This window comes from Alosa sapidissima, chromosome 16 (genome assembly GCF_018492685.1).
Source record: "Alosa sapidissima isolate fAloSap1 chromosome 16, fAloSap1.pri, whole genome shotgun sequence".
NCBI classification, from domain to species: Eukaryota; Metazoa; Chordata; class Actinopteri; order Clupeiformes; family Clupeidae; genus Alosa; species Alosa sapidissima.
The window spans coordinates 15,891,965-15,905,746 of record NC_055972.1 but is presented as its reverse complement, the minus strand read 5'-3'; the positions used below and the strand labels follow the sequence as shown (position 1 = coordinate 15,905,746).

The window sequence follows — 13,782 nt, the reverse complement described above, 5'->3', positions numbered from 1 at the left end:
CATACCTGTTGTCAAACCGTGTTCTACGGTTAGTGTTTAGACTCAGGTTTGGCCGGTGCGTTACAGCCTAAAGCGGAGGTTCAGTGCTGGGGCATAAGGACCGGGACCGGCCCGGTATGTAGTGTTCATGTTTATGATGACTCAAAAAAAAACTCAGTTCAAAAGCAAATCTCTGGAATGGTACAATAGGGTAGATCATGGTATTGTAACATTTGATAGGCGAGACAAGGCCTGCCAATTTAGCAACATATATGTCATGCATTTCAGACCAGAATTATTGGAGAACCGAATGCTCAGTGGCCGCTCAAGTTTCGCTAATAAAAACCTCAAAACAGTATATGTTCTAAAGATTGAGTCGTAGCCTACCAGTCACGTCAAATTACAGTATATCTTGTCATATTCTTACTTCAATTAAGCTAAATTACAGAAACAAGGATACATCTGACAGCCACCTATAGGCCCATTTGACAGGTGGGTGGGACTTGACAGTGCGCTCCAATCGCAGTTGGTGACATGGCCATGCGCTTGCGGAATTCCCCCAACAGTCCGGGGCTTTCCAGATGTTAGTGAACAACTCGTGTTGTGGAGAGTTGCTTCGCCGAGTAAACACTGGGATTGTCTTTTGGAATACAAACAGCACCTGAAATTGGTGTTCATTCTTCAGCATTCAGGAGGATTTTTGATACTTAACTATTCGCTTCGTTTGCTCTTTATTTCTTGTTCTCTGTTTATTTCTGTTTCGCAAGTGTCTGCTGGTAATGACCAACATCTGGACTTCACACCTAGAAGTAAGACAGCACCATTATTTGAATATCTTATGACAGCCTAATGAAAATGTCACATAATTCGATATAACGTGTTTACATTAGTTGCACGCTGTTACACATACGGGCTCTGTTGTGCATTTACTGCGATGTGTATGCTACCCAATGGACAGATGAATCTTGCTTGTTAAAACTTTATTTCATTCACAGATCCCTGTGTTATCTGAAACTTTGTGAATGAGAGTAGGCCTATGCAAATGTATAGTGTATATCATGTAATTTATTATGTTAAAAACGCAAAATGTTGATAAGTGCTTAAAGCAGGATGCACACTTATCTGGAAATTCCCTTGGAGGAGTTTTGCGTTTTGGGCAGGCTACCTAAAAGCGTGGTGACTTTGCTCGCCTTATTGCTAAGGGGAAAAGGGGGAATTACATCCATGGGAAATAACAGTACCTGACTGATCTATAAACGTTTTGTTAACAGTTGCAGAGTAAAATAAGAGCCGATGACCCTGTTGCAAACGGCATGTCGGGAGGACTGAGGTACGTGCCTGTCAATGTAAATCGTATGCAAAATAGTATTGACAAATTAAATTAGATTAACTTTTAACGTATGCCTAGGTTCCAAGGGTATATCAGGCACATTTCTTTCTCCACTATGAGTGGGTAATTTTGGCAATCTTATTGAAGATCTAGAGGAAATGTTGAATTGCTATGTGAAGTTATGTAGCCTGACTTTGTTGATACATCAAGCAGGTTGTCAACTGTGACTGGGTGGAAAACTACAGACCTTGAACACTTACAAAATGTGTAATTTCTTAATGAATGATTATAAATTGATGTTACTTGATTGGCAGACAAATTGTCATTGTCTTAGGCCTCTGCTGAAAATGTTTAGAAATGTCTTAACTTCCTGTGACAATGCAAAGCCAGAAAAAAATTGTTGTCTCAAAGTTTGTTATTTGTCACATATGTTTTGCTGTTATTTTTGAATCTTTGTGACAAAAATATTTTATCCAATAGCCCAAGGTTTTTGGTCCTATAGATAGACATTCTCATACTTCACCTTAGAGCATGAACTATATGCATATGAGCATTTGTCATCACTTTTGTGAAACCACCTCTTGTTCCTGTCACCAGTTCATGAATGAAAGTCTTGATCAATTCCACCCAAAGCTGCTGCAAAGTAAATACATTGTCATTGTCAAAAAGAATGAGGTAGATAGATAGATAGATAGATAGATAGATACAGTAGATAGATAGATACTTTATTGATCCCCAAGGGGAAATTCATGGCAACGTATTTCACAGTTCAGTGGGATAGTGCTTGAGGTAAGAATGTCTGTCACCCCTCTACCTTAAGAACAGAACACAGGAAGCTGTTGACTGCATTGGGCAATAGGGGGTAGAATGATTTGGGGCAATCCCGTGAACCCCTTTGGGGTATTCCATGTCACTGTTGGCAGGAATGTGTTTCAGACTGATTTTGAGGCTGTGTAATTTCACAACAATAAAGAGAGAGTGAGTGTGTGTTTCAGTTTGATCAGAAATCCATTTCAAAAACAATTACCTATGCATCTCAGTCACCCAACATCTTTCAATAATGCTTCCTTAATAAGAATTTTCCCCTGGTGGGAAGAACAAAACAAAACTAATTATGAAATAATGGCATGGAGGTCACACTTCGGAATGAATCTGATCTCAAGTATGTAGAATGAGAGCACTGGCGTGCATTTCTCACTCTGACATCAGTGGCAGTACTGAGTCGGTATTCACGGGGCTTTCCTTTTTTTCTGTAGTCCACTTCCTGGAAGTAACATGAGCAAGCAGGGTGGAGGGAGGGGGCGATAGAGAGAGACAGAGACAGAAAGAGAGAGAGAGAGAGAGAGGGCGACAGAGAGGGAGCGAGACAGAGAGCAAGGGCCATCGCGTAGCCATCTGAAAGTGAAAGCAACTTTGAATTGGTCATTTCTCAAACACCAAAACCGTCTTTGTTTGTGTTCTGACGTGTTGTTTTTTCTTTGTAGTGTCAGGAGGAGATTTCTAAAAGACTAAGACAGCTTAGCATGAGTTTTCGCTGACTATCGTACGTGTTCCTGGTGCTGTGTACTTAGGAAACACAGCTTCCGCAAGCTAATCTTCTGCTTGCCTCAGTGGCTGTGTCAGAGGCAGATGTCTTCTCTGTTTCTGAGACATGTCTTAGACCAGTATTAGTTCTGTTTTCTTATATTTACATTCTTCACTTTTTCAGAATGGATGAGTCCCAATATAGCATGAAAATGCTAGAGAGTGAGGTAAGGTACTTTTTATAAGCAATGTTATATTTGTGGATAATGAGTTGTAGGATCTCTCTGTCAGCAATAAACAGTGTTGAAGCTCAGCCAGGTTTGTTTACATCAGTTCAGTTTTTGACAAATGTGCTGGCCTGACTGATTTCTCTTATATTTTGTCTCCACAGTTGTTAATGGAGAGCAGTTACATAGAAAATGCCTTCATGCCACATTTAGACATAAAGAGTGAACCTTATGCCATTGAAACAGGTGAGGTGGGAGTGCCAAATTCTAATTTATAATTTGTACTGAGGAAATGTGTTTTGTGTCCAGACTAGCAGTAATTTCAAGACACAGCTTTATTGTTTAAACCAAGTTTAATATATTTCTTATTTCATTCTATTTCAAGGATCTATTTATCCTTAAGTATATATTCATAAAAGACTCTTTCCTTTTTTCAAAGTTGATGGACCCTATTTACAAATCATAGAGGAACCAAAACAGGTAATTCACATTTTTAACATTTTGTACTATACACATATGCTAGTATGAATAATCCATGATCATCAAAGTGTCTGTCTGATCTTGAAAGCTGGTATTTCTTGTTGATCCAAGAATCTTAGACATGTGGTTTGACATGGTGTCACGCTGAAATTTGCATGTGTTTTTATGGCTTTCCCCCATTCACGTTTCCTCTGTGTGTTGTCAGCGAGGCTTCCGCTTCCGTTATGAATGTGAGGGACCATCGCATGGAGGGCTGCCTGGAGCGTCCAGTGAAAGAAACAGAAGGACGTACCCCACCGTCAAGGTCAGCCCATGTTCCTCCGTCCAACATTTTACTTTCTAACATGTACCAATACACTAAACTAAATGTGTGTGTGTGTGTGTGTGTGTGTATGTGAAAAAAGGCTACATGCACAATACTGACAAATGCTTACAGAAGATTAGGCTACTTTAGTGGTAGGCTCCATAATGAGGCCCCTTTAACAAACTCCTACTTTGACAACGCAGGTGTGTAACTACATGGGCCATGCTCGAGTAGAGGTGCAGCTGGTGACGCACACTGACCCTCCGCGTGTCCACGCTCACAGTCTGGTGGGGAGGCAGTGCAATGAGAATGGGACCTGCATGGTGGACGTCGGACCCAATGACCTCCAGGCACAGTGAGTGTCCTTCAGACCCTTGCCTACAGTGCCTACCTGATAAAGACGATATCAGGGCTGGCTTAATTTGAGACTAGACCTGCGTATACCTTATGGAGAACTGTTTATTGTGCTTTCAGCATACATATAGTGGTAGTGGTAGCTGTGGGTTTAATTCCCGGCCTCCATCGTTGTGCCCTTGAGCAAGGCACTTAACCCCTAGTTGCTCTGGGGAGAATGCTTTTTGGATCTAAAACACACCAATTCCATCTTCACCAAACTCTGCCACTTCCAGTCTGCATTTGCGGTGCAATATTCTTCCTCACTGTTTTGCTGTCTCTGTCTGTGTGTGTGTGTCCAGGTTCAGTAATTTGGGTATTTTGCACGTCACCAAACGGGGCGTCATGGAGGTGCTGACCAAGAGACTGACAGAGGAGAGGAGAAGGCAGAGGGAGTCAAACTACCATTTCAGTGGTAAGAGACTTCCATCAGTCACCACCATCATACCTGCACTGACTATACCTGTGTTCAGATCAGCCACACATTCACCATAGTGCACTATATAATATATGGATGTTCTGATCACAGGTTATAACTTGAATGAAACAATTGACCAGTGAATTATTGGTGGTCAGTGAATGATTAGTATATTCCTAATATTTACACAGCAAATGTGTATTCCATCTTCTGTTCATGGTAGTTGTGTTGAGTTGTTGAGTTATGAATATATCCAGCTGCCCTAGCCGTAAGTGAGCTGAATTTCCTCCTTCCTTGTTCCTCATGTTCTCCTTCTTCTCTCCTTGTCATACTCACAGACGCAGATCAGCAGGCTATTCTTAACGAGGCCAAAGAACTGAGCAAGTCCATGGATCTCAACATTGTGCGGCTGAAGTTCACAGCCTACCTCCAGGACAGCACAGGGGCATTTACTAGAGCCCTGAAGCCTGTCATCTCCAACGCCATCTATGACAGCAGTGAGTCTAGCTCCCTCCGGCTTTAATAAGCACTCCATGACATTTAACTGTACGTTGCAAAACAGTATATTTCGTATTTGTATTTGTATTTTTTATTTGTATTTGTATTTTTTATTTGTATTTGTATTTTTTATTTGTATTTTTTATACTGTCGTATTGTATTGTTCTTACCATGCAGTTGCATATTGGCGCATTATCATTATTTTAAACAAAGCATTATTATAGTATAATTGTAATAAATCTAGTTTTTCTAATGGACCGGTTATTTCTTTCATGTCAGAATTCTGCCTAAGCTGACTGACTTGTCATTTTCAAGGCTTTTAGCAAAGTCCAACACTACCGTAACTCTGTTTTTCTTTTCACCCAGAATCACCCAATGCCTCAAACCTGAAGATCTCACGTATGGACAGGACCTGTGGCTCTGTTTTGGGTGGTGATGAAATATTTCTGCTTTGTGATAAAGTACAAAAAGGTGAGTGAGTTTTAGTCCGTAAAATATAAATTTAAATAATAAAATATAAATTTAAATAATCCCAATTTTCAGAATTTCTGAAAAAACGAAAAAGATTCCCTGTGAAAGAGCTCATGCTGATCTGCTTGTTTTTGTTACCTCCAGATGATATTGACGTTCGCTTCTTTGAGGAAGACGATGAAGGGGGTTGGGAGGCCTTTGGAGATTTCTCTCCCACAGATGTACACAAGCAGGTGTGTGGATGCAGCTATAGCTTGTTTTAGGTGTATGGCCATCAGGCTGCCCATCACCTCCTGCTCTCCTAACATCTGTTCTGTCTTTGTGATTAATGCTGAACTTCACGGATAAACCGGAAAACAGGTCTAATTACATCTGCTTGTGTAGTGATAACATTGATTCTGACAGGGATTCAGTGATCGGCAAATTGTTAATAGTGTTGACCTGCTTTTTCAATTCTGTTTCATTGTCTGTATGTTAATGTTTTGCACAAAAGCATTTTTACAACCATCAACACTGATTTGAGTATCCAATTTAATCAGTGGTCCAGACAAACACTGCTGTTTTATATATGCCTATATACCTATATACAATTATTTATAATTATTTGTACAATCTATGTGTCAGAATCAATGTCAACAAGCGTATGTGATTAGACCTGTTTTTGTGGTTAGTCTTTGTTTTTAGACGTTTGGCATTAAACCTCATTCTCTGAAGAGTTTATCAGCTGTGACCTACCTAAATCACTGGTTCTGCAGTTGGTGGCTAATTCTGTGTATCTGTGTTTTTTGTCTGTGCGGACAGACACACACTATAGACAAATGTGAAACCTTGAAACTGATATTTTCTGAACTGGTTATCATACCACAAAAATATTGTACAGTTACAACCCTAGTCGCCTCTGTCGCATACTTGGTTCATAGTCACATGGCAATGATAACTGGATAAAAGTGCAAGAGCAGGTGAAATCAACTTAATTTGTTTCAGTTCACATTTATAGAATCTAGGAATTTACCACAGCATAGAGCAGTGCACAGTAGACTTCCTGTATTTGGCTTTGAGTGGTTTTCTAAATGTTGGTTTCCATTCAGTATCATATCAGTATAACTGACTTATGTCTTTCTCCTTTACCTGCAGTATGCCATTGTGTTTAAGACTCCACCGTACCACAGCACAGAGATTGACAGAGCAGTTACAGTGTTCCTGCAGCTAAAGAGGAAGAAAGGAGGAGATTGCAGTGAACCCAAACAGTTTACCTATGTGCCTCAAGTTCAAGGTAAATTTCAGTGCAACTTTCACATTCCCTTGCCGTGCTCTAGTAATATAGAAGCTAAAGCTGAAAGCTAAATATAGCATTCAAACGTCAGTCTGATCTCATTTTTAACACATTCTTCTTTTCTTTCTCTTTCTTTATCACTGCTTCATCTGTGTTGTTCAGATAAAGAGGAAGTCGAACGGAAACGGCAAAAGTCCCTGCCTCACCCGCACTTTGACTCATGGCCTGGGCCCCAGGGTGGGGCAGGCGGCTCGGGGAGAGGCGCCGGGGGATTCGGAGGCCCAGGGGGAGGCATGGGGGGCGGAGCAGGTGGGCACTTTTTGACTCAAGACATTACATTCCATTGTCATTTAATTGAGGCTCTTATCCAGAGCGTCTTACAGTGAACTCACTACAGGGACAGTCCCTTTGGAGCAACTTGCTCAGGGGCACAATAGTGGGAGCCTATCGCATTGTACTCACAACCTTCTGGTGTACCACCAGAACCTCTAGCTCACCACCACTACTCCATCACACATCATTCACCGTCATCAGTCCCATGTAGCCAAAAAACATAGTGAATATTGACTTTTATCCTTCTGCAGGCTGCGTCCTAGTCCAAATCTCTTTATTGCATAAATCTTGTGAAGCTCTTCCGAGCTCTCTGCTATGCATCACTTAGAAATACACAAAGTACATTTTTAAACAGACACTTACTTTAGATGTCTGGCCAAACTCTGCAGGCTACAACCGCTACAACAATCAGATGGATGGCCCGGGCTTCTATGGCGGCGGGTGTGGAGGGTTCGGCGGCGGTGGAGTGCTGCACATGTCTGCTTCCTCTGGGCAACAAACATCGGCAGTCCAGCAGCAGCAGGCAGCAGCAGCCAGTAGCCCATCACCCATTCCAGTGCAGCAACAGCTCCTCCAGATCGGTAAGCTTCCACGGCACGCAGACAGGGTCTGGGCCACGCCGCAGCTGAGCTGGGCTGAGTTAGTTACATCGATTTTGCAGTATTGCAGGCTTACTATTGCCTTGAGTTGAGACTTACCCTGAAATACTGTAGTTGATATAATTTACACTTAAGATGTTTTTTTTGTGTGTGTGTACACATGAGATTTTTTTCCCAATTGTATTTCCATATTTACACCTCTTTCACTGTATGATGCCATTATCTTAGCTTGGCTTTACAATAAAGTGATCTTGGGGAATAGGGGAAGATATTTTTTTCACGGTTCACATGATAATTGTACATGACATGTTTACTGTCACTGACACTGAGTCTGTGCTGTCCCTCTACTGTGTCGTGCAGCTGCGGTCCTGCAGAACAGAGCCACATACACGGCCAAGCGCACGGCCCGCGCTCTACTGGAGTACTGCAGCAGCGGGGACGTGCGCCCCCTCCTGGCCGTGCAGAGACACCTGTGCGGGGTGCAGGACGAGAACGGAGACACGTGAGTCCAGCCTTTGTGAACACCTCTTCTTCACATCTCTTACGCCTGTGCAGCGTTTGTTGTTGTTGTTGTTGTTTGATGTGCAGGTTGTTTTTGTGTATGTGTTGTGTTGCTGTTGACCGTGTTGCTGTTCGCGTTGTCGTTGCGGCCCCAGGCCCCTGCATCTGGCTATTATCCACCAGCAGCCGGCGGTAGTGCAGCAGCTGCTCCACTCCATCGTCGGCATCCCACAGCAGAACATCATCAACAGACTCAACCACCTGGGGCAGGTGAGGACACACTCCTAAACAGACAGTCCCTCTGCTCGTTCACCAGTCTTCCTGCCTTTTTTTTTGTGCACATGTAATTCCATTAGCTAGCTCAATTGAAAAACACCAGTTCATTAAATGCCATTTTTGCTTTCATAACATGTTTACGTGTTGACATATTCATGGGTGCTTGCTTTTAGTCTAAGAGAGGCCGCCCACACAGTGCACAGAGGCATATTTTACAAAACAAAAACAGGGTAAAAAGGACATTTCTCATAAATGCTCTCATTAATACTCTGTTAATAAATGGATCGACAAAGGCAGAGTGTACCACAAATACTTGTCCCGGTTCTCAATAGCAAGTCATAGCATCATCTTTTGGGTTAGAAAAAACTTTCAAAACATCCTTACCATCCATTACTCTTCCTACATCTATCTCGCTCTCCCTCTCTCTCTTTCTGTCTCTTTCTCTCTCTGGCCAGTCGCCGCTGCACCTGGCTGTGATCACCCGCCAGTTGAGGGTCGTGGAGCTGTTGCTGAGGGTCGGGGCGGACCCCTCGCTCCTGGACCGGGACGGACGTACTGTTGTCCACCTGGCCGCCCTTGGCGCCAACGAAGTCATACTCCGTCTCCTGCTCACACACCTAGGGGAGCGACACGCCCACCTGGTCAACACAGCTGACTTCTCAGGTGAGAGAGAGGGAGAGTGTACATGGAACTCATAGGCTGCCACAGACCCGGCTGCAGAGTATAGTAACAGAGGGGGCATTTGGGATTTCCAAGGGGGCACAAGTGCTTTTTTGTGTGCTTGGCGGCATAGACATTTTATGTCACAGTTGATGAATTAATAGCCTAATGTACTATTAATGACTAACCACGAGTAATGTCCACGAGTGTAGAGCCCCATCTGTTTTTCTAACATTCTAACAACATGCCTACCTGACCACCAAGTGTGAGTTCTCTGCCACTGCGTGTAGCAGTATCTACATGAAAGACCGTAGACCGTATCTACATGAAATACCCCCCCCCCCAGCTGGCTCCGGCCTGTCATTAAAAAAACTTTGCTAGTTTAACTTCTGTAGTGCTGTTTGCTATGTAACATTGTCAGCTGGTTTTCCTCCCTAAAGCAAAAGTAGATAGATAGATAAATACATAGATAGATAGAGTGACAGAGATCATTTCAGATACACATAGGAAAGGTGTTACATTTTATGTGCTATTAGATAGATGGATAGATCCAGCATGTGTGTGAAGCTTTACTCATCCATTGGCCATCTCTCTCTCTCTCTCTCCTCTCCCAGGCCTCTACCCTCTGCACCTGGCTGTGAGGAGGGGAGGCGAGCGCTGCCTCAAACTCCTGGTTGAGTCGGGGTCCAAGATCAACGCTCAGGAGCAGAAAAGTGGCTGCACCGCCCTGCACCTGGCCGTCAAGGAGAACCTCTTCAAAGTGGCCTGTGTGCTCCTCACCGAGGTACTGGCCTCATCTGCTTTACTACACTCTTGTAGTCTATGCTCCACAGCCCTCTGAACAATATGCTACATTATTGAAACGATGTTAGCCGTAAGGTACTTTTTGAAAACTGGAGCATGAACCTTCACCTCATTCAATGTTGTGATTAAATAGCCCATTGTGTCGATGCTGAAGCCTTCGCGATTCTTACATGGGTCTGATGATGAGTCATTTTGTGATATGAGAAATGGCAGAAATGGAAAATTATATTACTGTCAAGTCAAAGAGTAGTGATACCAAAGTGCATCCAGAACCTGATGACAAATTGTGTTTTTTATTTTATTTGATTACGCAAGGTTGGATTACTTAAAAAATTCAAGGTTTTTTTCAATTTCCTGAAATTGAATGGATTTGGATAGACAAGGTTTCCATCCGAGAGCAGTGAAATTCATGTTTCTATTTGAGGGCACAGTTAAAATGTACACAATCAGCTCATTTGAATTCAGTTATTTAGATAGTTGTGTTATTATAACCTGAGGGACGTGTGTACGTCAGAGAGGTTTTCTGTGGAATTTCAGAATGAGTGTACAGTATGTTCTCACCACAATGTGCGCAAGCCAGATCACATTCAGTTGCCTCTGTTTCACAAGCACCCCCTCACTCTCCTCTCCTCTCCTCTCGTCTCCTCTCCTAATCGGCTTGTCCATTCCTTCCCTCTAGCTCAAGGCAGATGTGAATGTTTGTACGTTTGGAGGAAACAGCCCCCTCCACCTGGCTGCTAGTCAGGGCTCCCCTCCTCTGTGTTCCATGCTTATTGCTGCAGGTGAGATACTTCACAGTTTTGCTTGTTATCATGTCTGTGCTGTTTTAAACTTTGAAGGCATCTGTGACTCTCTGAAAGGGTGCTTCCCCACAGGAGATAAGGAAATTGCCAAGCTGACTAACTAGTTTGAGCTTGAGAATTCAGCTTGACTACTAAATGTAATAACTTGAAGTTGCTAACCTGCAACTTGACGTCGGTTAGTTGTGATTTGCATGCTTTTGCTTCAAGCTTCAGACAGGAACAGCTGAGTAAGACCGAAAGTGTCGTGCGTTGTGCAGCCTGGACTGGAAAAGAAATACAACTCTGTACTCTTGCAGGTGCCAACAAAAGCCTGGAGAATGACGAGCCACTCTTCTTCAGTTCCTCTTCCTCCGACGAGGATGAGGAGGATAGACGCGTGAGACCAGCAGACAGCAGACAGACTGAGGAGGATATTGGTGGACAGGTCCAAGCAGTGTCGTCCTCCCTGGAACGAATCCAAATAAACCCACGTAAAAGACCAGCAGGGGGACACAAACCGTTTGATCTGGCCAAATGTCAAAAGGTAAACATGCCTGTGGTCACACTCTCATAACTAATTGAAAGGTTTTCAGCAGCCTCTCTTGACAATATTTTTCAGCAGAGTATTTAAGACAAAGCAATTTGAGGTCCAGTTCATGCTAACATACACTTGGTTTGAAAAGTGAATACATAATCAGAGCTTTTCTACCTGTATACCGTAGTAGACATTAAGACAGGCATTCAGTAGACTTCCTACCAGTCTGAGACTAATGAATAAGCTTTTATTGAACTCTCTCCAGGTGAGAAACATTCTCGACAGCATCTCCAGGCTTCAGACTAGTCCCCACACAAACAAGAGACCCAAACCAAGCACAGAGGAAAGCGGTGAGCAAAACATCTCCAACAGTCAATCACTCCGCCATATTGAAATGGCTTTACATGGAACTGTTTGGTGTCTCCCCCTAACCCTGATTCTCTTTGAACTCTGTGAAGCAGGGAGCAGTCAGCCACTAGATGGGGCTATGATGGAGAAGCTGTGTGGTCTCCTCGACCAGAGCCAAGTGCCCTGGAAAGAGCTGGCAGAGAAACTGGGCATGCTCACCTTGGCCCACCTGTACCAGGAGAGTCCATCACCGTGTCAGAACCTCCTAGAGAATTACCAGGTGAGTGAGAGGGGGCTTCTGTTTTAAAAAAGTTGAGTTCAGCCCTTTGGTATTTGTGTTTGTAAGCCTGTCTAAGAGTTTTGACATGTTTGTAATGCTTAATTTTGTGTGTGTGTGTGTGTGTGTGTGTCTAGCTGGCTGGAGGTGCAGTTGAGGGACTGGTGGAGGCCCTGCAGTCTTTGGGTATAAATGAGGGCGTGAGACTACTGAGACAGACACAGGTCCGAGAAGATAAGCAGAGCACAGGTATGGGCCACGTACACACAAACACACACACACTGTCCATGTCTTTCTCTCTCTCTCTCTCTCTCTCACACACACACACACACACACACACACACACACACACACACACACACACACACACACACAGTCCATCTCTCTCTCTGACACGCACACATTTACACTCGCTTTCAGTTATCCCATCATGCTCCTAAATCTACACCTGCACAAAATCAATTATGCTTTACAGACAGCAAAAGGGGTCATCACGACCATGTTTTTCAAGTCCATCACGACCATGTTTTTCAAGTCCATCACGACCATGTTTTTCAGGTCCATCAGGACCATCGTTTTCGCAGTGCACATAATTATTATAGTGACTCTGAAAGCCTTGATTAACTGAATCCAGTACATTAGTGCATCTAGAACATCATTTGGAGTGCTGCTGTCATGTCCAGCCTTTAACGGGTTCCTCTCCTCCCTTCCTCCTCCAGTGGACACAACGGTGGACAGTGGCTTTGGCAGTCAGGGGATTGAGGACGAAGATGGCGAGCTTCCTGCCATGGCAACTTCTTAACTGATAGGATATGCAATATCAGTGAATGCTAATTTGTCCTGTACCAGCGGTTTGGTCTGAGGGTTTATGGATGAATATTTCATAGCCCTAAAGCACCTTCAGAAATACATGGCTGGAGAGAACTTCTTAACTGCAAAATCAGTAAATGCTAATATCTATGAGACAATGTAAAAACCTCAATGGTGACATGGTTGTTAATATTAATGATATGTTATCTATACTGTATAAACTTTTTTTCTTCACCTCAGATTTACCATATTTTACTAATGATGTTATATTATATTTTAGCATCATTGCAGTGTTTTAATGGAGTAGTGTTGGTTTGACTGTAGACATTTTGTGTGTTGGAAGCAGTATAATTGTTACTCAGATTGCTTAAACTTTACGTGTCTAAAAAAAAAAAAAACTTTTGTTGATATAAATTAATATATTGACTCTCACTATTCACTTTCACATCTTTTCATCTGGTTGTAACATAAAGCTCCATGGGAAACAAGTTAAATGATGTGCAAAATGCAAAGTCTAAAGTCGAACTAAATATAGTTTAATGACTGTTTGCCAATTTAACACCATGAATAAGATCCTAACCACATATGGTTGGTCAGCACAGTTTTTTCATGTGGCACACAGTAGTTTTGGTTCATTCACAAAACATTTAGCTTGTTGCCTGACTTTGAGGTTTTCCTGTTATCTAAATTAGGGTCTTTCTTACTCAGACCCTTCCTGGAATAGATAAGACACCTTAATCTATATGTCCGTGCTAGAATTAAAACCAGTTTTACTGCAGTTGTTTGGAATCATCCTAAACATCTGTCATTGTTTAAAATGTGTTTATTCTGTCGCTATGCTCTCAAAAAATACAAACAATGTAACAGAGTCTTGTCGAGCAATCAGAGCATGTTATTCACAGTATATACAACTAATATGGGCATCCCCATACCATACCAACAGAAATAACAGAGTAGAAA

General features: G+C 42.7%; 1 protein-coding gene across 2 annotated transcripts; it reads left to right on the top strand.

The window, feature by feature from the left end:
- Positions 1-351: 351 nt before the first annotated feature.
- nfkb2 (nuclear factor of kappa light polypeptide gene enhancer in B-cells 2 (p49/p100)) lies at positions 352-13,254 on the top strand. 2 transcript variants are annotated; one of them, XM_042064898.1, is made up of 24 exons: positions 352-788; positions 1,251-1,309; positions 3,018-3,060; positions 3,225-3,306; positions 3,500-3,540; positions 3,746-3,844; positions 4,048-4,199; positions 4,540-4,652; positions 4,994-5,152; positions 5,520-5,624; positions 5,769-5,857; positions 6,759-6,897; positions 7,060-7,206; positions 7,620-7,811; positions 8,190-8,331; positions 8,486-8,600; positions 9,062-9,269; positions 9,881-10,050; positions 10,750-10,852; positions 11,170-11,396; positions 11,653-11,737; positions 11,846-12,015; positions 12,150-12,261; positions 12,732-13,254. In XM_042064898.1, exons 1-24 carry the CDS (start codon positions 759-761, stop codon positions 12,812-12,814), a joined length of 2,865 nt encoding a protein of 954 aa, XP_041920832.1. In that variant the 5' UTR covers positions 352-758; the 3' UTR covers positions 12,815-13,254. The 2 variants fall into 2 exon arrangements, with proteins under 2 accessions (XP_041920832.1, XP_041920833.1); XM_042064899.1 differs by having other exon boundaries at positions 357-788; positions 11,849-12,015.
- The last annotated feature ends 528 nt before the right edge of the window (positions 13,255-13,782 follow it).